At 35.0% G+C, this 26,751-nt stretch overlaps 2 protein-coding genes and 1 long non-coding RNA gene across 3 annotated transcripts; 1 reads left to right on the top strand and 2 right to left on the bottom strand.

Moving 5' to 3' along the window:
- Positions 1–406: 406 nt before the first annotated feature.
- Positions 407–4,374, bottom strand: LOC308684964 (N-acetylneuraminate-9-phosphate synthase-like). Its single transcript, XM_081356347.1, has 6 exons — positions 4,163–4,374; positions 3,473–3,688; positions 1,920–2,019; positions 1,296–1,450; positions 917–1,183; positions 407–830 (listed from the first exon to the last, which is right to left on the bottom strand). The coding sequence occupies exons 1-6, from the start codon at positions 4,292–4,294 to the stop codon at positions 642–644; spliced, it is 1,059 nt and encodes a 352-aa protein (XP_081212473.1). The 5' UTR covers positions 4,295–4,374; the 3' UTR covers positions 407–641.
- LOC308684966 lies at positions 1,882–11,744 on the top strand. Its single transcript, XR_014029405.1, has 4 exons — positions 1,882–2,028; positions 7,577–7,621; positions 10,469–10,597; positions 11,068–11,744. It is a non-coding gene; the product is annotated as an uncharacterized lncRNA (long non-coding RNA).
- Positions 8,087–26,497, bottom strand: LOC308684962 (N-acylneuraminate cytidylyltransferase B-like). The gene is made up of 8 exons (XM_081356345.1): positions 26,114–26,497; positions 25,727–25,869; positions 23,247–23,402; positions 22,812–22,945; positions 11,291–11,385; positions 11,047–11,218; positions 10,423–10,588; positions 8,087–8,372 (listed from the first exon to the last, which is right to left on the bottom strand). The coding sequence occupies exons 1-8, from the start codon at positions 26,323–26,325 to the stop codon at positions 8,158–8,160; spliced, it is 1,293 nt and encodes a 430-aa protein (XP_081212471.1). The 5' UTR covers positions 26,326–26,497; the 3' UTR covers positions 8,087–8,157.
- Between the last annotated feature and the right edge of the window lie 254 nt (positions 26,498–26,751).

Genomic DNA, 26,751 nt, shown 5'->3' with positions numbered 1-26,751 from the left:
CTTCCTTTGTGTGCCAGTTTTCTCTAAACTCTTAAAAACCTTATTCCCTGTTGTTTTACTTATTTGGAAATGAGACATTTGCACCAGTTGCACTGAGACATTTAGAATGATACTAAGTACAATACCCGATGATAATCATTCACGTTAAACCATATATTTTCTTGGGTGAATTCAGGTGATCTGAGTATGAGAGAGAGGGGGTGAGGGATGAGGGAATGAACTGTAGATTAGGATAACTCGGAGGTGAGACTTTTGTCTCAAATGGTGAGTTTAAATTGTAATTTCCTAATTTCTCAAGTCTTACACAGGCATTATGTGGTTTGAACTAATTATAGGACAAAACATCTTGCTTTTGGGAAACATAGCTTGAGAGACCAATATGAACAAAGACCCAAGAGTCAAAGTTGAGCTGAAATCAATTGAGAGAGAGAGACATTTTATTGGACAAAGTGTTTGTTCACAACAATGACAAAAGCAATGGTCTGTGAGACAGGTTACAACATAGAGCAAACCTAGAGGACATTAGACATTTGCAAAATCAATACAAGATGCCATTTTACATATTTCTGATGTCAAAACAATAAGAATGCAATTAAAAAAAGTTTTTAATAATGACTGATAAGATGCATAGATAGATATCATCAGTCTTTTATCATGGCATCAGTAATGATGGCATCTTCCTCCAGGTCCACAGTGATTTTCTTGCCAACCAGTTTGAAGATGTTCTCTGGTCTCATGCCGTGCGGTTCGGCCACTTTTACTGTCAGCATGTCGAGAGTTAATGTCTCACCCTTCTTCAATGGTTTCCGGGCCACCACTGACTTACCCAACTGCAAGAAAGAACATAACCATTGGTTGAATGATGTTTGATCATTTTTTGGTTTTATAATCTGTCAGAATGAGCGTTTTATCTGACCTTGCTGTGACAGGAAGCCTCACAGGGCAGCATCTGTTTGACCGGCGAACCCATTGCCATCTCAACCGTCCTGATGGCTTTCACCAGCTCCGCCAGCTCCGCCGGCTCCAGTGATGCTGCGTGGTCACTGCCTTTCCAGCTCTTATCCAGGGACACATGACGCTCCAGGACCTTTGCCCCGAGTGCCACAGCGGCCACAGACACATGGATGCCCGCCTCATGTCCAGAGTAGCCGATGGGAATGTCCGGAAACTCCTTCTGGAACTCCTGCGTAGAAAAAAGGAAAACGAAAGATTATAAGCGAAACCGAAACTACAGTCTTCATAAACGATCATTTTATGGAGTTTATGAAGATGCGAGTAAAGTGATTGTGTCTTACAGGGATCAGGCTGAGGTTGACGTGCTCTATTGGCAGTGGATAAGCGCTGGTACACTGCAGGAACGTGAAATTGGGATTGTGCTGCTTGACGGTTTGGTAAACACAGCGCATGGTCTCCATAGACTGCATTCCACTAGAAATCACCATGGGACGACCTACACAAATACACCAAAACATCAGCTTCAAGACATGGCTGCTTCTGGGAGAAAATCAGGTCAAAGTTTTAGTCATTATCACATTACACACATGCCAAATTCTCTAGACTCAAAGCCAGCGACATGAAACTCCAGAAAATCCACACCAGGATTTCTAGGTTTCATTGGCTCTGCTCTCCGGCCAATCAGCACTGTCATTACCTAATGTCTCAGTGCTCCAGAATAACTGACTTCAAGTGCACAAGAGAAGCTTCTCAGATTCAGTTCTCGGTTGGGCTTGTACTTTTCTCATTTGCGAGTCACTGGATAGTGTCTGATAAATGTTGTGTAAATAGAGGAACACTGTGACCTTTGCAGTGAATCTGACAAATACATAGAACGAGTTTTCAGCAACAACACTTTAAAGTTAATGTAACGACAGCTTCTGCACTTTTCATTTGAAATGTGTGTCAGCGTAAGTGAGTTTTACCCTTTTTGGCGGTTTTCTCCAGGTAAGGGATATTGTTGGTGTCAGCTGAGGCAACTTTAAAAAACGGCACATTGATTTCATGAAGAAATTCTACAGCCATCTGATTGAGGTAGGAAGAGGAAAAGTTATGAAATGCATTTCAATCTATTGGGTTTAATATGCACATTCTCTTGATATATAATAACCCTTACGAAAAATAAGTTTATTTAAGTGTTCTATTAGTAGGCTATAATACTTCTTTTAAACTAAAAATAAGAAAGTATACTTTCAGTCTACATTTTATATACTTCTCAGAAATATACTTAAAATTACACTTCAGTGTACTTGACTTATACTGAGAGGAAAGTCCTCATTTGGCCTGTACTTGTTTAGCCTAATCAATCTTTTGATCGAAATATATTAAAAGGTACAATTGAGTATTCAAAGTATACTTGGCTTGTAGTTGTTAACCCTTTTTATCGAGTAGCCTATTAAATATACTTTTTTACATAGTTTTTCATATACAGTCTTATGAAACTTACATTGTTTGAAAATATTGATTAGAATATTTATATAAAACAGATATGTTTCTAATTTTGCGTATCTGAATTTTTGTGTAGGCAAGTCCACTGGTAGTGTACATAGGAATTTACTCTAATTCTACTTTTTCCCACCATTGACTGAATTTTCCAGCTATCCATGTTTTCACTGTTATACGGTAGGGGGCGCTATGACACAGAATCTCTGGATCAAAATACAGGAAAAGGAGCTGAAACAAGTGATATAAGTTTGCTCACTGAAATGTAAAATAACGTGATCATCAAACATTAAACAGCGTGTAAATCTAAACTGCTTAATATTACCAAATGAAATAAAGCGTAACCCATGAAGAGAAAACGACTGTGAACTTTAGGGGGTGTTGGACTCGATCTACTCCATCTGTGTTTTGATCATCGTTCTGAATCTGAGGCGTAGTCTTTGACAAAGATGTGATTTGTCTCAACTTTTTTGTTTAAAATGTTGCCTTTCTTTCTGAAACTTACCGACATTCAAGTGTTGTATAAAAAAGAATGCATGAATCTAATTAACGGTTTTAAAGTAGCCGGCCTATAAAAAATAATATCTACATTTGAACATAGTATACTGCAAGTGCAAAAATAATATATATAGTAAACTGTATAATATTATGTTCACTTAAAACTTACTAGTATACTTGGCTTGCAGTAAAACTACTAAGCTAGTAATGTACTGAGAGTAGGCCTACACTTCAGTGTGTGATTTCATAAAGTAAAAAATTTACTACTTGTATTAAAATAGTAAAATAATTGGTTTACTACTCTTACACTTATAGTACACTTAAACGTATACTTTATATAATAAAAGTGGGACAATTTAGTCCCAAGCAGTATTGAAATAGAAGGCTACACTTACAAGTTTACTAAAAGTACACATTGATATTAGTACTTACTACTAAAAATATACTTGAACATTATTTAAGTGTACTTCATAAAATGAACTTGAATTATACTTCTTTTTCGTAAGGGAAACGTTGAGACCCTCTTTCATTTGTTCACCTCATCCATCCCTGATGCAGTAAAGAAGATGCCAACTTCATTGGCGAACTGTTGCAGCTCTCTGTACTGCTGGTGACTGAACTCCAGATGGTGTTTATGAGCCCCGTAGGTCGGGCCCCAGGCGTGAGGGGACGTATAGAGACGCTCCAGAGCGAGCTTGGTGAATCTGTGTTCGATCTCGCTCTTTTGAAACTTGGCACAATCAGCTCCACAGTCCTGTGTGGAGTTAAAGTACGAAGCAGAAAATGAGTTTCACCATATAAGAAATCTAAAATTTAATTTAATGTAATACAATGTGTGAGTTAGGCTAGATAGCTCAGGAGCTGTATTACAGAAATGTCCCCTCTTAATTATTGACCTGATATTTGAAAAAAATCTATTTCTGGAGTGAAATTACCATGGTTACTAAACAGATGGTGTTTGGGTTTCTAAGTTTGGGCCGGTTCACACAGAACACGTTTTTGTAGTTAAAAACGCTGCAAATGGTCAAACATGTCCGTCGTGTTTAAATAAAAAAACTAAGGGAAAGTAGCTCAATGGAATGGAAAACTTGCTCTGTGTGAACGGCCTCAGGATGTTTCTCTATAATTTCTCTTAAATTGTAATAAATTTTTCTATATGCAAACCCCCATTAACAAAGAACCGATCGACACGGTATAAGACTTCATATCTGGTAAAGCTGTACTTTACCTTTGCCATTCGGATCATTTTTTTGGCGATTTCTAAGTCTCCCTGATGGTTCTGTCCAATCTCAGCGATGATGAAACAGGGGTTGGAGCCCCCGATTTTTCTTCCAGGACAAAGTTCAAACTCTGCAGACATTTTATAAACTAATTGTTTAACAGATTTATGATTAAGAGGCTGGAGATGTGATCACTAGCGTTCTGGCATCAAGCAAAGGGGCCAGAAAAAAAGTTACACTGTCCTTTAAAGAAAAGAGCTCCACCCTAACCGTTGCCAACTCCCACCCACAAATCTCATATCTCAAATAGCCTGTATATATATATATATATATATATATATATATATATATATATATATATATATATATATATATATATATACATATATATATATATATACATATATATACATATATATATATATATATATATATATATATATATATATATATATATATATATATATATATATATATATATATATATATATATATATTATATAGATGTTAAATCGGATTAAGAAGCCAAGAATTAATTCAGATGTCGTTGAATTTTGATCACGTAAGGGAGACCGGGGACACTTTTTGCATTTCTCTTTGTTACTCAGAGACTATTTGAGACTAGACCAACCAAATTTGTATATATTAAACTTGCATCTGTCTGCTAATTACCCATACCATTTAAAAATGATTACATAAGACATCGTTCACAGTATTTATTTGAATGGAAGAGGTTGCAACATATTAAAAATGCTTTAAATTTCATTAATTAACTTTAGCTTTTTTGTCTCAATGAGCAAAGAATTCTGAAAATATGAACTGTTTTAGACCTACTATAATATTATAGTATTATTTATTTATACAATATTATTGTAGCCTATTATTTATTTATTTAGTCATATTTATCAAATAACAGTTATTGAGTTTTGTTTGTTTATGTCTACATATATTCAGGTGTTACAGATGCTATTCAATCTCTCCATATTTCAGTGTCAGACAGGAAGAATTGAACAATCTGCAATGCAACAAACTTTTATTAAACATGCAATTTATAACTTATTGCAACCGTCCAACCCATCAGCCATGACAGAACATCATACGCCTGCTAGACACACTGACTTTGACACATGCTAACCATGTCACTTAGAAGTCAACAAAACAATAATTCAAACTAAGTAAGTTTTGATTAATTCATACAAAATGTCAGGAGAGTATGACAAAAATACATCTCATGAAAAAGTTTACTTTCATTCCTCCAAAACAAGTTTTGTTCAATAAATGTGAACTGTCTTCTTGGTGGGGGGAGGGTATGGCCTTCAAGTAACATTATGTCGGTTTTATTTTGAATAAATTATGAATACAATTGCTGCCCTCAAATGTTAATCTGAACTAAAATAAACCTTTGTTTATAACTACTACAATATTAAATTTAATTTTTTCCAAGGAGCTGTTTTGTTTTATATGCTCCTAAGAAGAGTCCATTATAGCTCCAGAATGGCTCAAAGTAAAAAAAAATATCATACTTTATGATGTTAGTTTTAATAAAAAAAAAGAATGAAAAAAATTAAATCAAGGAAATTTCTCTGGCATTTCTTTCTTTTTGCTGTATCGAAAACGTACCGAACCGAACCGTGACACAAGTGTATGGTATCGAACCGAACCGTGAATTTTGTGAACCGTTACACCCCTAAATCTAGGTAGCCTACTATTGGTTAAACATGCATTGAGGAGAATATGTTAATGTTCTTCTCACCCTCTTGATCTCCACCCATTTGCCTCATCTTTTGGTTTCCTGTCGGTAGGGTTTGGTGTTGGTATTCCACTCATGTTTAACAATACTTTGCTCAGGGTATAAGAAGGAGCGGTAACTGTTGATCTGGGAGAACGGCTTTAACCCCGCACACCGGTGCGTAACCTCATCCTATGAGAAAGGCTTTTACGGCCTCTTCTGCACAACAGTGCTTTATTTGTTACAACTAAGTTTTCTATACAGTATGTTGTTCCATTCTACTGTCTGTATATTTAAACATGTAACTTAATAAATAACTTTGCCTGCTTTAAAGGCTATTGGAGTCAGATAAATATTTGAATTATACACGTCATCCTTCAACTGCCTTTTGTTCCGATTATTGGTTCAAAATAGCAGCGTAAGTTTCTAGCCTTAAGGTGATGATACACAGGGCAACTTTTTGAGCAATGTTGCTGGGCAATCTTGCTGAGCGATTGTTGCTTGGGCACTTTCCCATTAAAAATGGGCAATAAATTGCTATCTGGATAATTTAGATCGGTCGTGGGCCCTGTGTCTCATCTGGTTGCCCATTGACAGCAACGTTGCCCAGCAATATTGCTCAAAAGGTTGCCCTGTGTATCATCACCTTCACACAGCCCTAATTCAACCACTGGAACTGATATTATTATTAGGGTATTTTTAATGCCCTAAAAATGTCTGCCCAGACAAGACTAAACTGTTAAACCAGTCAATTTTATTCAATGAAACAAGTTCATTTACACTTTAAGACAAAAGGCAAAAAGGTTTTTATGTAGCTTATATTTGAAACTCAAAAGATTTTGAAGTTGCTTTATTTATTTATTTTTCTTTACAGTGTACTGTAAATGAGCTGAGAGGGGTTTGTTCAGATATCATTTGTTCAATTTTAAACATTTTATTCATTAAAACTTTTTTTTTCCTCTGTTGACAGAATTTTCTGATTTACGAAGTGACATCAAAAGATAAATAAAAATTCCTTCAGTAAAAACCTTCAACTCTAGTATCAACAAAATTTTGAACCTGTCTTTATCCAACATTCAAATTTCTGTTCTGGAAAGTATGCAAATTAGTGCAAACGAATGCACATCTGCACATTTAAACGTAACATTTCAGAAAGCTTGTATTTCAAAAATGTTTTGCAATTCTTAATGCAATCAATCGACTGGGGAAGTATGATGATATTTGAGCTGTGCAGTCAATAACTGATTATGTTAAGTACATTTATGCATTTGGCAGACGCTTTTATCCAAAGCAACTACATTGTATTCCAAGGTAAACATTTACATTTCTTATCAGTTCTTGCTCTCCCCGGAATCAAACCCATGAACTGGCGTTCATTGCAAACTCCAATGCTCTACTGTTTGAGCTACAGGAAAGCATAACAGGAAAGTGTAACTCAAACAGAACGTGTTAAAACAGATTTCTAGTTCCCAGCATGCATTGCTTATAACTCTGTAAGGAGAGTCAAAATTTTGAAATTGTGTGTTATTTTTATATATTATAGTTTTTGCACAAGATCATTAGGGGGAGATCTGTTATTTGTAGAATTTAAAAGGGTTTCTGTTTCAAATGTAAGAGAATTGAGTTACGTAGGCTATTCTAAATTTAATGGTTTTAATTAAGTTTCAATTTCTTTTGTACTTTTACTTCACAGTCCTCATAACGTCATGTGAAGGCCAAGTGTGGGAACCCATACTCAGTGAGTGAACACAGATTAGCCGCAGTGAGTAGTGAAAACACACACACACACACACTGCAAACAATGGACACACACAGTGCCCAGTGGGCAGTGAACAGTGGGCTACCATTTTTTTCCTGCAGTGTTTGCCCACCCATGGTGACACAGCAATAGTACAAATATCCAAAGTTTCCCTAAGTTTGAGATGATAAATCAGGTGTGTTTGATTAGAAGTAGAACATTTGCATGTCGTGTAGCCTCTGGGGACAGGGAACATAGTATTAATAAGTTATTACTAATAACTAATAACTTAGAAGTGACTTATAACTGTACGTCTGCACAACACTCTCCTTGATGACATTGACAGGACATTTTTACTTAGCAGAAGATTAAACATTAAACCATATAATGATATGCAATAAGTAAATGAATGTTGAATTTGAAGAAATTTGTAAATATGTAGAGAGAGAGATCAAGTAAAAAGATAAAGGAGAACAACTGTTTTATTGCTCATGTCATGTTAAACAAAAACTGACTGTTTAAAACTGGAATACTCTTTAAAAATGAGCCCTGTCAATGCGATCCTGGTTCACGTGTGACGAGCTCTTCTTCTTCAGCGTCAGAATGTACTCTGCAAACTCTCGAACGGCTCCGTGGCCGGCGGGTCTCTGACAGGTGTATTTCGCTGCGATGAGATCTGCCACAGGTGCGTCACATGGGACGCCATTCAGCCCCACCTGAGACAGGATCTCTACGTCTTCAGCTTCTGAACCTGTGAGGGAAAACATCACAGACCGCTCAATAAGAAAATATTATTCTGTATCTGGTTCCAGGTTTATTTACACTCTTCGTTTGGACGTTCCCGTGCAGGCCCGGACTGGCCATCGGGAGCACCGGGAGAATTCCCGGTGGCCTGCCGATTAATTTGGCCTGCTGCAAGCCAGCGTTTTTTTTTTCTTCTTCTTCTAGGCTATTATTATATATTTTTTTATACTACTACCTTTACCAGTGTCCAGTGATGACGAATTCGTCATTCAATAAAATTATCATAATAAAAAATTAAATCATGAATCTGTTAGTCTTGACTGGCAAGGCTACGATTCGACGTAAAGCCTCAGCCAAACGGTTAAACAGAAAATGCGAGCAGCACCCGATGATGGAGTGAAAACAGCCAGGTGGAGCAGAGAGGGAAAGGACAACGAAAAAGAAAGCACTCAGAGAACAAGCAGCAAAATGTTGCAAAATGAATGACCTGTTCAGGGCTTCAAGTGCAGGTCAGTTTCATCTGTAAATACTGTAGGCTACTTTTTTCTTCGTTATAGTAGGCTATTGAAATGCTAAATGTTAGCGGTAGCACCCCTATTAGTCACTCAAAATACTGTATGTTCAAGGAGACTAATATTATTTAGTGTAAAGTTACATTAGTAATTTAGCAGACAAATTATGTGGTAGGCTACTGGGAGCAGGGAGACAGGAGTGAGTGCAGACATCAACAAAAAATAATGCAGTAACATTTTATTAGACAATTTAGAAAATTATGTCTGCCCATTTGTGAGGTTTAAAACTTTTTTCCGGGTTTTTTTTTTTTTTTTTTTTTTTTTTTTTTTATCAAATGAAGGTGGAGACAGTCAACCTAGCACTAGCTGTGATGCAATGATCACACATTCAGCCAGGGAGTGAGATGACATGTAGAAGCAAAATTAGATTATTATTATTTTTTAACATATTGTGTGAAATATAGCCTAGTGTTGATAAATGTTGGATATTTAAGTAATTTTAGGATGAAAACCACATTTTGTCAGAAATATAATACCTTGATTTTTTACTAACATAAATGTAGATTATGGGCAAACAAATTACAATAAGGTGGTTGTTTTACTGTGGAGGACAGCTCTGTTTGTAACATGAGGCCAGAACAAGTGACAGGTGAAGAAGAGACAGGTACAAGAAAAATACACACACTTTATACATGCATACATACACACACTAGTACTCCACTTAGATATTAGGGTAAATGAAGAGAAGGAAAAGGGAAGTGAGGATACTGTTCAAGAGAAAGCCTTTAATTATTTTACACAGCCCCAGCCTAAGGATTTAGACCAATAAATGTAATTTAGGAAAAAATAGGGTTGTCTGTGTTTCTAAATTTTATTTGGGTCCATGGGATGGCCTGGATGGGTTTGGGATTTCCCGGCCTGAAATTGTGTCCCAGTCCGGCCCTGTTCCCGTGTCTTCCAGGGTAAAACACTGCAAAATGCTCTAGATCGAAGCTTTAACTGACAGCCTATGAAACATAGATTATTAAAATCTAGATTATTAATTAATAAAGAGCTACAATTTATTTTAGTGATTTCACAAGTAAATATTAGTTTAGTTATAGCATACAATACAAGGCAGAGTAAAATGCATTTTTTTATATACTGTATATATTATGTGTTGAGGAAATAAATTATACAGTACATCTAATATAATCAGAGTTAAAATCTTGCCTTAAAAATCAACTATAATAAATGCTGCAATATTCAATAAAAATAAGAATTGTATATTTGATTTCATGATAACTTTGATGAATTTTGCAACATCGACATTGAACTGAACTGAATCAACATTAAACTGAGTTGAATAAAGACACTATTGCCTTTCTAGCACAATTTGAATTTGTCTCATATTTGATGAAGTCTTCCTCATTAATTCAGTTTTTTCCCTGTTTATTACTGTGAAGCTGCTTTGAAACAATCTGTATTGCATAAAGTGCTATATAAATAAATGTTACTTGACCTGTTTAAAACTGGTTTCACTGGATTTTTGAACATGACACTCACCCATGAAGGCCACTTCATCCCAGCGCAGTTTCTTCTCTTTCATCAGCCGCTCCACATCAAACCCGTTCTGCTGTTCTCCAATCCTGAGGCCACATCCGGCCTGCTGGGACACTTTCTCCAGGAGACCCCTGGACAGCGGCTCGTTCACGCTGGATATGAGGATCACCTGATGAAAGTTAGGAAACATGAAACCAAAATGATCCCTGTTTACTTTCTTAATACATATTCTTCTGCTCTTAATGTTGCATGCTATTGACAATAATAGATGTATGAACAAATGAACAATTTTTTTTTAGTGTATGGTATCTCATTTATGCATATCCCACAATTTGCATATAAATCACTGATAAAAATAGGTGGATGGAAACATGGCTACTGTAAATTTTAAGATAATTTTTTTGTTGTTTTTACATCCAAAGTCTGTACATTTGAAAGTATTTTAATTAAAATTATACTTAAAATGTCTTGTTATATTTACAGTTTTTTACTATAGTAAGGGAACTTCCCATTAATAAATAATCAGGTGTTTAGTGTTTACCATAGTATTTTTACAGTATTATACTGCTAAAATTATTTCTTTTTTTTTTACAATGTAAAGGTACTCTGCCCCATTATTTGTCCCACCTCTATATCTTTTCTCTTTAGCATCTGTACGCCTGCCACGTCTCGAGCGTTAATGGCCACAAGATCCTCTCCAGAAACCGACATGTATATCTTACTGCTCGTCAAACAGCCAGACACTTTACACAGAAACAGCCTGACCGCCGCTTTCTCCTCTCGGCCGAAGTAGCCAAACCTGCAGAACAGGGCAGCATTTATATCTGCATTATTGTGTTTTGTCACAAACAGAGTTTGATGAAATACTCACCTCAGAACTCTCTGCTCAGCGACAGGCCAGTCGATGTCCACGTCGATATCAACGCTGTGCTCAGGCAGCATTTCATAGTAAGCGATCTTGCCCAGCTAAAACACAGAACAGATCAAAATAACTGAAGCAGAGCGATTGAGGTCATGAGCTCTCATGGAGAGGTTTCACACATGTTGACTTTTTCTCCCATTAAAGCTGATGCCAAGTATCATTATCAGTAAATAATGATAAGGATTATGATTGTATATTATTGATATTACTGTTGTGTTTGTAAAACTGTGATTAAACAATATGCTAGGATTATATATGATGCGATCATTATAAATATCGGGACATATTTGAATGTTTACGATAATGAGGATTATCATATAGCATTATTGTGGTTATTGAGACAGCATAATGTTACTGTAAGAAACTATAATATCAAATAAATATTATCAAAACAAATGATTATTAATTGAACTGTTAATGGCAGCGGCTATCTGGGGTAATATATGGGAAGGAATTGGGGGTGGGAGCAAATAAGTTATGCTTCTTTCCACTCCCTTTCGAGCAACTATTATTAGTGTAAATAATGTATGTGGATATGTGTATCAAAATTGTAATGTGTGTGTGTACAGGTACACATGTGTATGTCTGTGTGTATATATATGTGTATGTGTATAGTTATTATTTGTAATGTATATGTGTATATATATATGTATGTGTATATGTATGTATGTATGTGTATATGTGTGTATATGTATGTATATGGGAGATAAACTGCTGTTTTTTTTATATTGTGTTAATATACATGTATGTATGTATGTATGTATATATATATATATATTATTGCTCGAAATAAACTTCAATCAAATCAAAGTATTTATGATAATTGTGTTGTAAGTCACACGCATCACACACATGACCAGCGTCGTCCAACAGTGAGCCTACGTGGTGACGTACAACCCAGAAGCGCCGCGCTGTTACACTACGTGAACTCATTCAGGCCCACACAGACGAAAATGAATAGTTGAATAAAGTCGTTGTTTTTTATGCGCAAAAAGTATTCTCGTCGCTTGATAAACTTGTGGTGGAGCCACTGTAGTCACTTGGACTATTTTAACAATGTCTTTACTAACTTTTCTGGACCGGCAAGATTCGATCCCATAGAAGCCTATGGAGGAGTGAGCCAGCTCTCAGATTTCATCAAATATCATAATTTGTGTCCGAAGATGAATGAAAGTGTTACGGGGTTGGAACAACATGAGGGCGAGTGATTACTGACAGAATTTTCATTTTCGGGTGAACTAACCCTTTAACACTCGTGCCACCGGCCTCACCCCATCCCCATGGCTCACGCCCTGCTCTTCACCGTAACATTAAAATTACAGTAATTTGGACAAAAAAATAAATGTTTTTTTTTTTTCGGTAGTCTTGCATATCCCACATGAGTAAATGCTCTTCCATTATTTCTATGTAGTATCCATTCATCACCTAACAAAGAAACTGGGCTGAGTCCTCTCAAAGATCATCACAGGTTGACCAATGTCATTGCCAGACACAGATCTTGCTGAGACAGATTGTCTCCAGAGGGGGGACATGGAAATAGTATTGTGCCAGGGTAAATGATTTACATTGAGAAATGGCAGCATACAGTACAAGTTTAAAACCAATATGGAATGGGTGGTTTTATTTGTCACCCCTTCAGCTGAAAAAGCTGTAAGATTGTTAGGCAACACTAAATGGACACATATTAGTCATTGTAAATAAGCTCACACTCCCAAACCTTAGATACATTTAATGCGAAGGGAAAAAGTCATGGGAAGAACCTTGTCTTTTAGTGACTTGGATGTCAACCCAATGGTGAAGATATGGCTGGGAGCTAATGGGTAGCTTACACCACCTGGAGTTTAGTCGCCACACGGTCTATATCTCTATAAGGGAGTCTGTTTTTCGTTCTCTCTGTCGACGGCCTTCAAGAAGTTCACTGAGAATACAAGCAAGCCCTATACCAAGGACACTCTGTGGCAACAACACTGTTAATCAGAATAACAAAAACTTCAGAGAGACAAAACTTCACAATATTCAATTTCAAGATGGTTCTTATGGAAGAACTATGGACACAACAGGCTATGGAAACATTTTTAAGAACAGAGACATTCTGGGCTTTAAGGTCACAATTAGAGACACTGGAATTTTTGTCATATGACAGAGCTATAAAAGCAATGGGCTTTACATCCGTTTAGGATGATTTATGGGTACATGATCACCCTGAAGATCGACTAAGTTGGACTCTAACCAAGGTTATTATAGTTTTGTATTTTTAAATTAGTTTTTATTTTAATATTATTTTCAAATTTCCTATAAATTTCCTATAAATAAGTTTCATTAATGGTTTTGTTGGTTTTAGTTTAGTTTTTATTTTGTGAACGCATTTCTATTTAGTTTTTATATATTTAGTTTTAGTAATTATAGTTTAGCAGAGTTAACAGAACACTTCCAGTTAAAGACAGCAAAGTTAAATGTTTGCAGTTTACAGTTAACTCTTGTGAAAACCTCTTAATAATAAAAATAAAATAATTGTTTGAAGATGAACAAAGAACCAAACAAATGCAACTAAAAAATAAAAATTATTCAACGTCTTATTAAACGTAGTGTATAAGAAAAAGATTATTCTTTAAGGTTATTTCTATGATTAATCCTTTCAAAGAATATTCTTGGATTGATCCATTTATGCTTTTTGTCTATTGCATCGTTTAAAATCATACTCACAGTTATACTCATATTCAAATGTTCTATTCAGACCAGACATTTAGTTTACGTCTACTCTGACAAATGTACGTCTATTTCTGGGCTATAGACATGCTATTTGTTTTTTCCGTTTTCTGCTCAGTGTGGTATCTTGTCTAATATGTATTTTGTTTAGTTTGACATGAGATGGTTATATTACCTGGAATTAAGGTACAGCTATATTTGCATAAGGTCTAGACATGATGAAAATACTTATTTGTCCATTTCTGCTTCTTAGGGCTGGTTCACACAGAAAGCGGTTTTGCTTTGAAAAATGGAAAAAAGACGCGGGCAGAGGAATGGGGAAAAAGCGCAGAGGAATCGAGAAAAGGTCTCGATACATACACGTCTTTTAAAAGTTTAACTTATTTTAACTTGAGTGCCGCGTTTTTAGAACATTGTGTCATGCCCGTGATGCAAGACGAGACTCGAGCGCAACGGTCATTGAAAAATAAAGTAGTGCAGTGGAATGGAAAAAAGTGATTTCATTTATGTTGAAATTTTTATTTTATTTCAGTTTACGAAAATGTTTTTTGACCAATAGTTTTAGTCTTAGTTTCAGTTTTCGTTTACGAAAATAACCTTGACTCTAACTATGTGTACTCAGTACAGAGGTACTAAAGTTCAAATCACATAGCTGTCATAAAGGGTTTAAGCCTGAATATAGATTAAAGCCAGGTCTAATTCTGATTAACTATCTCACTAACTGGTTGCCTAACATATTGCCATGATGCTGTAAGGCCCGTGAAATTGGTCCAATGGAGGTTTTCCAATAACACAGGGAAGGTTATCACGTGTTCTGTCCTTACTCGTGCAAAGTATTGGTTGGTTAGATGCTATACATTAATCATGTATTCTCTCGTAATTTCATCTGACTCCATAAATGAAAGGTTTTAATAATATCTGTGCCTCACTAAAAGTGAGCGAATGTTTGACTATTCCTTTTAACCATTAAATGAACAACGTCAAGATCCGTTAGAATAATCAAATGTAACATTTTAATGTTTCAGATATCAGAGATTAATTCCACAATCAATTCAAATATCTAGAACATGGTTATACATTGGTTACACCAAATAATCTTACCCAGCTTGTACCTGATAGAGAGAGAGAGAGGGAGAAAGAAAGAAAGAGAGAGAGAGTGAGAGAGAGAGAGAGAGAGAGAGAGAGAGAGAGAGAGAGAGAGAGAGAGAGAGAGAGAGAGAGAGAGAGAGACCACCTATCCCATTTCTGTCCAGCCAAGAAGAAGAGCCCAGATAGAGCAAGCACACCTTCCTTTATACTGTTTGCCAAGGTGATATGGGGGATGGGGAAAACCACCCTCAAATGGCTTAACCAGTTTTCTCTAAACTTCTATAAACCTTATTTCCTTTTATTTTATCTATCTGGATATGAGATATCTGTACCACTCACTTTGAGACATTTCAAATGACACCAAAAACATAAGAGTCAATGATAAACATTTACATTAAACCATATTCTTGTGTGAGTTCTTAGGCCATGTCCACACTAATACGTTTTCGTTTGAAAACGCATCTTTTTCTCTCCGTTTTGGCCTTCCGTCCACACTGAGATGGCGTTTTTATTAAGGAAAACGAAGCTTTTTGAAAACGCACTCCAAAGCGTATACATTTGAAAACGCCGTTTTTGCGTTGTAGTGTGGACTGTGAAACCGGAGAGATTTAAAAACGATGACGTAGTTTTAGTCATGTGACGCATATTGTACCAATAGGTATTCACGTTTATACCAGTATTGTGCCTGTTATGTGCTATTCACTTTCACACTGTTGCTAAAAATATTCTACATTGCACACTCTTCATATCACAGTCCTGCAAAGATGACAGAATTTACTCACATTTGCTGTCCTGCGGTAATACATGAGAACAGTCGCGTTTTAGACCAAACATATGGTGTCTGCGTGCGACCTGGACGCATCAGTGAATGGTGAGATATTTTACTAAATAAAATTATCCTGTCAGAAGAATTGCGCGATAACTTTATTATTTATTTTTCCATCTGAATCATATCAGTGAGCGTTTGTGGGGTTTTACACATGCGCAGTAAAGGTGAATTTAGCGTTTTCAGGCGCTTTTCAAAAGTTTCTCATACACACTGAAACGTCCGAAAACGCTTGAAAACGCTAGTGTGGACGGAGAGCGTTTATAAACGAAAACGCCGTTTTCAAATGTATCCGGATTAATGTAGACGTAGCCTTAGTAGTTTGCGGAAGTGAGGTCGTATGGGGGAGGTCAAATGGTAATTAGCCCTTTGTCTCAGACCAGGGCCTCAACCAGTATTTTCAGTCTGCTTTACTGTGTTGGTTCCTTACTGATTGATTACTCAGATTCCTTATTCCATCCATGGTTGGAATCTCACAATGGTATGCCAAGTAGGGCTGGGTATTGCTCAAAAATGTTAGATATCAATATCGATACCGATACCTTGACTTCGATACCGGTTCCTGAACGATTTTTTTCCCGATATCAATATTATGAAATTCGTTTTAACAAGATTACATTACATATTACATGTTTAAAAAAATCTGGTTTTATTTTAACAGTTTTTTTTATATATTTTTTACAGATTCAATGACACATATAGGCCACTGGGGACAGAATATGCCTCACGCTCAAGCGAATGCATAAACAATCTAGGCTGTGTTTCCCATACAACAACGATAAACTAAAAGAAATGAATGAAATTTGACATAGATTGTATTGAACATCAGCTTGTTGAACTTTGCTGATAAGGAAGGAACTTCGTTACCATAGTTGGCTAACAATGCTTTTGGGAAACACATTGAATGATTTGTGCATCTCAAACTGACAATTCTAGCATCAAAATGATAAACAAATTGTCAAGGGTATTCTATGACAATAAATGTTAACGAATAGATTTTCACAATGACTTTTGGAAATTCCAGTTGTATTAAATCACAGGGTAAAACTGGTTCCAAATGCACAATTTTGAACCACAGACAATATCAAATCCTTACAGAGGCGTTTTTAAGGTAGTTGATTATTCTTGGGACAACAAGCAGCTGTTCACGATTAGTGTACTATATGTCACTATAGAATAGAAATGATTCTCATTAACTTTATAGTTCATGGCATATGCCTACTGTACATACAACAGTACTGATTCTATCAGGAATTGTTCCTGGTGAATTTTCCAGATGTGATATAATTCTTCTAACAATGAGAATTTGTTGTTCTAATGGCACACATTTGGTAACAAAGTTTATCTATTGTTTTCTAAGGGATGGAAAGGTAGATGTTACTTTGCTTATCTATTACTGGCATTGTGAGTAGTAGTGGATATGATTATGACACAGACTAAGAATTCAATCTCTGAAACTGTATGTAATGAGGAAGGTTGTTTTACAAAAATGATATACTGTTAGCCGCCCAGTGAGGAACATGCAAAGTGATTGCAACTGAGTGTTGTTCATTTATCCCAGACAGCTCTGGAAGAGCAGACACAATTTAGCTAAAGTTATGGAAGCTTGTTTCCGCCACAAAATAAAAAAAAATAAAAGATAATTGCGACTTTTTATCTCACAATTGCGAGTTTACATCTCGCAATTCTGACTTTATTTCTCAGAATTGGGAGATATAAAGTCAGAATTGCGTGAAATAAAGTCAGAATTCTGAGATATAAAGTCAGAATTCTGTGATATAAAGTCAGAATTGCGAGATATAAAGTCACAATTGCGTGTTATAAAGTCAGAATTCAGACTTTTTTTCTCGCAATTGCGACTTTATATCACGCAAATCTGACTTTATATCTCAGAATTCTGACTTTATATCACGCAATTCTGACTTTATATCTCAGAATTCTGACTTTATATCACGCAATTCTGACTTTATAACACATAATTGCGAGTTTATATCTCACAATTCTGACATATTTTCTCAGAATTGTGAGATATAAAGTCCAATTCTAAGGGGGGGAAAAAGATGGACTTTTTTTTTTTTTACCTTAACCCATAAGAACCCGGACCAATTTCCCCTTATAGGAAAATTATGTGGCATATAAAACAGACTAAATGGACCACTTAAAACATGTTTCTGCAGTTGTTTTTTAAATACAACCACTCCTTGTGAAAGATCTGTAATGTTACATATATGTGACATTGGGCGTTTATGATAAATTTTTAATGTTACATATATGTCACATTGGGATTTTATTTCTCATTTGAAAAAAATACATTTAGTCAATTTTCTTGCTAAATAACAGTTTTTTTTCTGTTTTTTCTTTTTCTTTTCCACAACATTTTCAAAATTATAACTTTTCTGGGAAGATAAATAAAAAAAAACTTTTTTAGAAGTAATAGTTTTTGCATTTTATTTGCTAAATGCTAAACATTTTATTTGCTTTGCTTTTCCATTTTCAGGTATAAGGTTTAACCAGAAATACATTTTTAGATTATTTTTTCACAACTCCTAAATGTGCAAACTGAATAAAAATAAATAACTACCTCACACTGGAGGTAAACAAGTTGAACATGCATGTAGTGCAATAACATTGCAAAATTCTACCTTTTCAGGTATAAAGTTTAACCAGAAATACATTTTTAGCTAATTTTTTCACAACTCAAAAATGTGCAAACTGAATAAAAATAAATAACTACCTCACACCGGAGGTAAACATGTTGAACATGCATGTAGTGCAATAACATTGCAAAAATGTGTATATTGTGCAATAAAACTGTAAACAAACAAACAAACAATACAATGCTAAGTAAAAAAAAAAAAAACATCAAGATGTTTCCTGAATCTATTCATGTTATTCTCACTACACAAAAAGATAAAATAACCTTAAAATAGTACCAACATATGATATCAACACGTTATACCTGTTTTATACCATATGTTGCATACAGGTTTTAGTTACAGGTATGCAAAATATTTTCAGAATACATTTCATTAACAATGTTATTAATTTGACATTTTTTTGTTTAAAATATGCTTTGAATTGAGCAGCAGAATATATATAACACTAAAATAATTGAATCAGCTAAATGATCTGAGCAGCTCATTTCCATTTTTCTTAATGTGACATATAGGTCACATCAAAATTCCACCTACTGTTTTACGGTTAAAAGCCTGATGTGACACATATGTCACCACATCATTTTCATAACTTGTTTTTTTATAAATTTGTACAAGACGTGTTTTAAAATCAGGTCAAGTGTAATCTAGGATATGTTATTAAAACATTAGAATTGTTGTATGGGTTGAAACATACCTTTAGTAACAAAAACAAGCATTTTTAAAAATTGCTGACACTGCAACATGTGCACACCAGGCAGGCCACCATTTTGGAAATGTTACCATGGCAACAAAAATGCACACATTGTCACATGACTGAACCTGGATGTTCCTTAAATGTCACTTAGGGACTTCCTGGGTTGAAAGTAAGGGATAATGCTTTAAAAAGACCTTTCCAGATAATCACCAGTGTTTGTGACACCCACGTCACAGTGGGTTCTTATGGGTTAAAATAGTTTATATCTCACAATTCTGACTTTATAACACGCAATTGCGACTTTATATCATGCAATTCTGACTTTATATCTCCCAATTGCGTGATATAAAGTCAGAATTCTGAGATATAAAGTCAGAATTCTGAGATATAAAGTCAGAATTGCGTGATATAAAGTCGCAATTGCGAGAAAAAAAGTCTGACTTTATAACACGCAATTCTGACTTTATTTCACGCAATTCTGACTTTATATCTCGCAATTCTGACTTTAAAACACGCAATTGCGACTTTATTTCACGCAATTCTGACTTTATATCTCGCAATTCTGAGAAATAAAGTCAGAATTGCGAGATGTAAACTCGCAATTGTGAGATAAAAAGTCGCAATTATCTTTTTTTTTTTTTTTTTGTGGCGGAAACAAGCTTCCATAGGTATAGCTATACTTAGAGTACGTTTTGATAATGATCAAAGCTTTGCTTGCATTTAATCAATCTATGTAATCAAATGTTTTAATAAATGATTAAGAGGGGAGAATGACGGATCTAAGGGTTTTCAATATCAACCTGTTAAAACAGGTGAAAGCAACCATACATTGGTGTTTTATTTTCTTTATTATTTCAAAGATTATGTTCTTTGTTTTTATATTTAACTTCATAACCATTTATAAACATTAGTCAATTACATAGCTGTCATTTGATTTATCATCAATTCATTTTATTATTATTTGATTTACACAATCTATTCATTTTATCAATTAACCATTTTGTAATTATTATTATTCACTTATGTTATTTGAGGTTTTTATATTTTATATTACTTATTTTAAGTATTTCCTTGCCCCTGCAATGCTTGCTATTGTTGTTAAATCTTACGATTGTGTGGTTTAAAGGGGTGTTTGTCTTCACGGGTAGGAGATAAGAGAATGTCTCCATTTCAAGGTTTTTAAGGTCACAGGACGATGTTGTGAAGCAGTAATTTCCCATGGTTTCCATAATTTCCCATGGCCAAAAAAAAAGCAGGTGCAACACCAAGGTAACATGGCGTAAGGACGTATTGATTTTAATAAAGTTTTTATATTGCCGAGGCGCCCAAGTTTCATGTCGTATTTTATGATAACCTGGCGGTCTCCCAGTATGGTTTAGGAGAGGTAAGACAGCAGTACCTGCCACTCTGCCGCTCCCTGCTGCCATCTTTGTTTTTGGCATTCATCCCATTGATGGCATTGTGGTAACATCTAGATGAAGTCAGAGCATTGAGTAGTGTAACACTGAGTAGTGTAACATCTAGATGAAGTCAGAGCATTGAGTAGTGTAACACTGAGTAGTGTAACATCTAGATGAAGTCAGAGCATTTTTACTATCATCACTTCTTCTCCTGCTTCTGCTCTTCTCTGGCTTTCTCAGTCAAACCTCTCAGGCTGATTGAAGACTCTATAAAAATAGAGTCTTGAGGTAAAGACAAGACTTTCTGTTGACAGGTTTTGTTGGGTTGCACACCAGACAAGACCAGATCTGGCGCCCGGGGCTGGATTTGATATTTCTGAGGTGGGGATTCTATCTGATCTAACAGTCATCTCAATAAATGATCAAATCAATAAATTATAATGTCAAATTTTTTCCAAAGAAAATCTTTCATGCGAATATTTCAACACTGTGAACTGAAAAATATTTAAACTTTTTTTACTTTTTACAAAGGTTTTTTTTTTAATGTTTTTAATATTGAAAATATCAATTGACAATCAAGAGGCAAGCATTCATTCAAAATGTATTATTCATTGTTTATTTTGATACTAAAGTAGGTTTGGTACTAAACCTATGCGCGTGAACTCAACAATCGATTACTATGGACTTCGACCGAAAATGAGAAGAAGATGCAGGTATGTGCGCTGGCTGAATAAACATCATTTTTATTAATATCTTTCACATCTACTGCAGTCAGATTCACCCGTGATCACTCTGAAGGAATCACTCACATTGGTTGTGCACTTGTAATGACACATCAAGGATGTTAAGAGGCTAAAAGCAGGTTTAAAACTTGCCCCATTGAAGACAACAGGGTGCAAATTTTAAAAAGAGGATAACACGGTGTAAGCAACACCGATTTTTGTCGTTTTTCTCTGTACTGTTAGCACTACAAAAAAATGAGCTCAATGTTAAAATTGAACGGAGTTCTTCTTTAACATTGCAAAAAAAGGGATGCACTGATATTAAAATTTTGGCCAATCGAAGGCAATAACCGATCATTTTCTTTATTTTTGAAAGCTGATAACTGATATATTGGTTGGTAAATCTAAATCCAAATTTTTATTTAATTTTTGAGAGCCTGATTACAAAAACAAAAGTCTCACCATTAAAAGCCACGTCTTAAGCCTTTCACTTCAACATAAATCATACACATACAATACAGTTTGTTATAGTTATTTAGTTAGTTATTTAGTTTAGTATAGTTATACAAACATTGATGTATTGTTCTAATTTATTACTGTGAAGCTGCTTTGATACAACCTGTGTTGTGAAAAGCGCTATATAAATAAACTTGACTTGACTTGACTTGACTTATTAATATGTAGCGATGATCACTAGTGCGCTTTACAAACGCATTAATTCTTAACCAAACGCATCCTATATGAGATAGGTCATGTACAAATATATATATATATATAAAAACATAATATTTCAATTTACAATTGCACAAAACAAGAGGCTGTGAATGCACAAGCGAACGTTTAGCCATGATGAAGGTGTAACTTCATTGTGGATGCGCTCTTCCCGTAACTACGTGCTAAAACATGGGGGTATAAAGAATTCACAACATTATTTTACAGTATTGTTTTAATTATTATTTTATGTAGCCTATATGACAGGCTTGCACTGCAAATGTTCCTTTTCAAAGTGATTCCAATCATATTTCAAGCAATTCAAACCATCATGGCAAACAGCGCGCATCTGAAGTGTCTCAGCTAAAGGAAATGATTTATCGACTTTAATATAGTGGCCAAATTATCTTATTGGGTCGATAACTATAATATTAGAAATTATCATATATCGGCCGATACAGATATACAGATATATTTCTGAAAAAAGGTAATGAAAATTAACAAATAAATAACTGTAAATGTCATAATTGGTGTACCAAATGAAAGGGGACAAGGGGCTTTTCAGGCACTAATAATTAAAAAACATGTATAATTTATGATGTTGTTACATGGTGTTTCAAGGCTAATTAAAATCTTTTCCATGCCACAGAAGAACAACTACCCACCTGTTTAAGGCCGTTTTCCAGGTCCTTTCTCTTATAAATGTAGAAAGAGCCATTTTCATAGAGTTCCCCAGGCCAGTCTTGGCGTCGAGGTCTGTGCGCCACATCAATGTTCGGAGAAGTCGGATTCTTACCCTCTAATTACAATGAAAGATAGTGAAGAACGAGTAAACCTTCAGATGTAGTTCCTGCTATTATTATGACTGTCACTAAACATTTTCATAGAAACAGGGTTAGGGGACATAGAGATTTATAATATGATATCAAAGTATATTAATGTGACACTTCTGTTTTTACAACATGCTGTAAAACAGTGATCATAAAGGATTGTGCATAAACATCAAATGGAAAGTCCTTATTTGCCTTATATTCATACAAAGCAAAAATCTATAATTGTCTCCTTATTGGAGTTTGTGAGATGTTTTCGTGATCCTGTACCTTTCTCATCCACCTCCACCCACCGAAACTGGTGTCTGCGCACCACTGAAAACACATAATCACACCCCTGTCCCGTGATCATCTGTAGGGCTTCTCTGATATGATGAGGGTGCAGACATGGAGACGTAGCCTGAATATGACAGACGATGTCCACCTCTAAAACACAGCGACAAAACAGGTTTTAATAAGGGCAAACCCTTTACATATTTTAGACCATTTGTAAATCAACACACACAAACACACACACAAACGCATCATGCAACACACACACACAAATCAAAAGATCAAGTTTGAAAGGTTTCTACTTTAGGCATATTTTTCGTTTTGTTGCCAACATTTTAATAACTTCAACCATAAAGGTCAACAACAGATCTTTTACTGTAACTTGTTCATCCATAATTGCGATGTGCAAAATGTGCCTAAACTAGAAAGACCAAATCAATCAATTTTGAAAGGTTTATAGCTTAAGGACATTTTTCTTGTCACTGGTTTTAATAAGGGCAAACCCTTAAATATTTTACATATTTTAACTGTTTGTAATTGCTCTATATTTCAGTTCTTCCTCTTTAAGTTCCACAAATTCATGCTCCTTATGAAATATCTCATAATTTAAAAAATGTTTCTTTATTAAATATAATTTTCTCTGCAAATTATAATTCATACTTTTTGCTTCCTAAAAATATTTTTTTTAGAAAAATACAAAAAAAACCCGTAAAAAAAAACATTTTTTAATAAAGCATTTTTATATTCTTTTTCTGTTAAAATTACAAAAACTATGAATTTCTACTTGCCTCACTAACATTTTCACTGGCCCCAACACACACACACACACACACACACACACACACACACACACACACACACACACACACACACACACACACACGTATACACACACACACCCACCCGTACACACTAATCAAAAGATCAAGTTTGAAAGGTTTCTAGTTTAGGCACATTTTTCGTTTTGTTGTCAACATTTTAATAACTTCAACCATAAAGGTCAACAACCGATCTTTTACTGTAACTTGTTCATCCATAATTGTGATGTGCAAAATGTGTTTTACTATAAATCTATAGATCAATTTTGAAAGGTTTATAGCTTAGGCACATTTTTGTTGTTGTTTCAAATTATAAAAAATGAAAAATTTATTTTTGTTTTTGTTTTATTAATAATTTAATTATATATTTAATAAACGAAATATTTCAACATTTATTTAATGCTCATTTTGAGCAATTTGACCCTCCATAATTATTTTACACGTGACATTTTTATTTCAAAATGATACAATTTGTTGAATTATACATTCTTCACACATGCATTATTTTATTTATTTTTTTTAATTATTTTAAAAATCTATGTTATTCGTGGTGCTTAAGCATTACTATTACTATCTCACATGCTTCTGTTTTCTGTACAAGTTTCAGCACCTAAATCGTCTCGCACCGTTTGTCGCAGACCCAAGAATGAGGTGTTAAATCTTGCGGCTTATTAAGGGCAACACTGCTTTGACTTTTATAAACGATCAGGCGTACGATGTTCGCACAGAGGGCGAAAAATCCCATAGACTTGGTTTGCATGTTCAAAACGTCTACAAAGTCCCCTATATATGCATGCACAAATAACACTTTTTTTCATGCATACATTTTTAATTGATTTGAAAATATTTATTAGCGTATTATGCATTTATATATATATATATATATATATATATATATATATATATATATATATATATATATATATATATATATATATATATATATATATATATATGGGGGGGGGGTCCATAGTTATTATGGATTATTATTATATATGGGTTATTATTTTGTAATATTTCCATGAATTAGATGTACATTCAGACATCTTTGCTAAATTAAATGAGTGAAATCATTCAATTTGATTTCACAGTGTTTCTATTATGACATATCTTCATACAAATTAATTCTTAAAATTTGGCAATTAAATATATGTAAAGAGTAATTTTACCTTTCAGACAAATCTCTTTTACTCAGATTCTGCTTTGTTTGCCACCGGTTATTCAATAATTATCAGCTCAAAATAATGATTTTAGTATTTTACATTAATGAGACTTTTAGAAAAACATAGGTTTATTTTATATAATAAGAATTATATCAAAAGTAATTTATACATTCTGTCAAAGTGTATTTAGGGGGTGCTTCTTAGGCCATCTTACCCCTAAATTACTATTTTACATTTTGTGCTATAACAACTAAATTAGCAAACATCTCTATTAATTACCTATGGCTTGGCTTGAGGCATCATTGGCTTGAGGCATCATTTTCCAGCAAATACTAAACTTATAATACCTAAATATGTCACAGTTTAAAAGTAAATCCACATTGTTCTTAAGGTGCATCTTCCTCCATGTTAGATGGCATTTCAAAACCTCATATGTCAGCAAGTTAGATCATTTTTTAGGCATAAAATGAAAGATGATGCTGAAGGTCTGTCTCACCGGGTCTGTCTCGGATAAACTCCTGGATGGTCTCCAGAGAGCTGGAATGATCTTTGGAAACTTCAGGACTGCGACGATGAACTTTCGCACCCCAGACTTCTGCGACACGCTCAATTTCATCATGATCTGTGGAAACCCACACACTGCCACACAACATCAGTCATTAAAATAATAAATAACTCAATTTTACTTACAAAAGACAAATTAAGACCTTTAAAAGCAGCCTATCTGGTAATTGTAGCTCATTTTAATCTTAAACATTACGACAACAATATATCCACCACAAACATTTTCCAGTTTAAGTTGGTTTCATTCACACATTGAAGAACAAAAATCATATTAAAGCCATAATATTCAAATATTTAAGAAGAGCTCAAATGTAGTTGCCTGTCAACGACTCCTGAGTCCAAGGCAGCTCTCAGCACCCATCCGATGAGAGGAACACCGGCCAGATTCTTGATGTTCTTCAGAGGGATTCCTTTACTGCCACCCCGGGCCAGAATCAGAGCCGCCCGGTGAGGGAGTCCAGAGGACGGGGAACCGACACCCGAACTCACCTGAGCCTGAGCCTGAGCCTGAGTGAACCCGTGGCTCTCCATCGCCCTGAGACGCAGTGAGGGAACGGAGAAGTGAGATTCACGGGATGCAGATTGGCAATAGCCAAATAATAATTTTATATATTCACTAGATTATTAGTTGAATAGATTTAAAACCATATTCTTAACGATCAGAGTCGTTCTACAGGACTTCCTCTCTGACAAATAGATCGTCTTTAGGCTATATGCCAGGTAATCATCACTCAGCCGAACAACCGGTGCACCGGTCTGGCAACATATGTTGCCAGATTGGGCGGTTTTGAATTTGATTGTGCAGGTAAAAAAGGGTTCGGGCGGGTGGACAAAATTTGGGCTGGTTTGGGGTCAGTTCGGCGGTTTTCAAACATCTACATTTTAAAGTCTAATTGGTTAAAAAACTAAACTAAATTGCGCATGTAGTCCATAAAAATCAGTCATCGTGACATTAGC

This window comes from Scardinius erythrophthalmus (genome assembly GCF_964197995.2).
Source record: "Scardinius erythrophthalmus genome assembly, chromosome: 24".
Lineage (NCBI taxonomy): Eukaryota > Metazoa > Chordata > Actinopteri > Cypriniformes > Leuciscidae > Scardinius > Scardinius erythrophthalmus.
Note: the sequence above shows the minus strand (reverse complement) of the source record. Positions and strands in the feature narration are given on the sequence as shown.

Coding starts and splice junctions, on each gene's coding strand:
- LOC308684962 (XM_081356345.1), bottom strand. CDS start 26,325: ATGGAGAGCCACGGGTTCACTCAGGCTCAGGCTCAGGCTCAGGTGAGT. Junction 11,386..22,811: donor TGGAAAACGGCCTTAAACAG/GTGGGTAGTTGT, acceptor TCTGTGTTTTAG/CTGGGCAAGATCGCTTACTA. Junction 10,589..11,046: donor TAAAGAGAAAAGATATAGAG/GTGGGACAAATA, acceptor AACTTTCATCAG/GTGATCCTCATATCCAGCGT.
- LOC308684964 (XM_081356347.1), bottom strand. CDS start 4,294: ATGTCTGCAGAGTTTGAACTTTGTCCTGGAAGAAAAATCGGGGGCTCC. Junction 1,451..1,919: donor GGAGAAAACCGCCAAAAAGG/GTAAAACTCACT, acceptor GTATTTGTGTAG/GTCGTCCCATGGTGATTTCT. Junction 1,184..1,295: donor TCAACCTCAGCCTGATCCCT/GTAAGACACAAT, acceptor TTTTCTACGCAG/GAGTTCCAGAAGGAGTTTCC.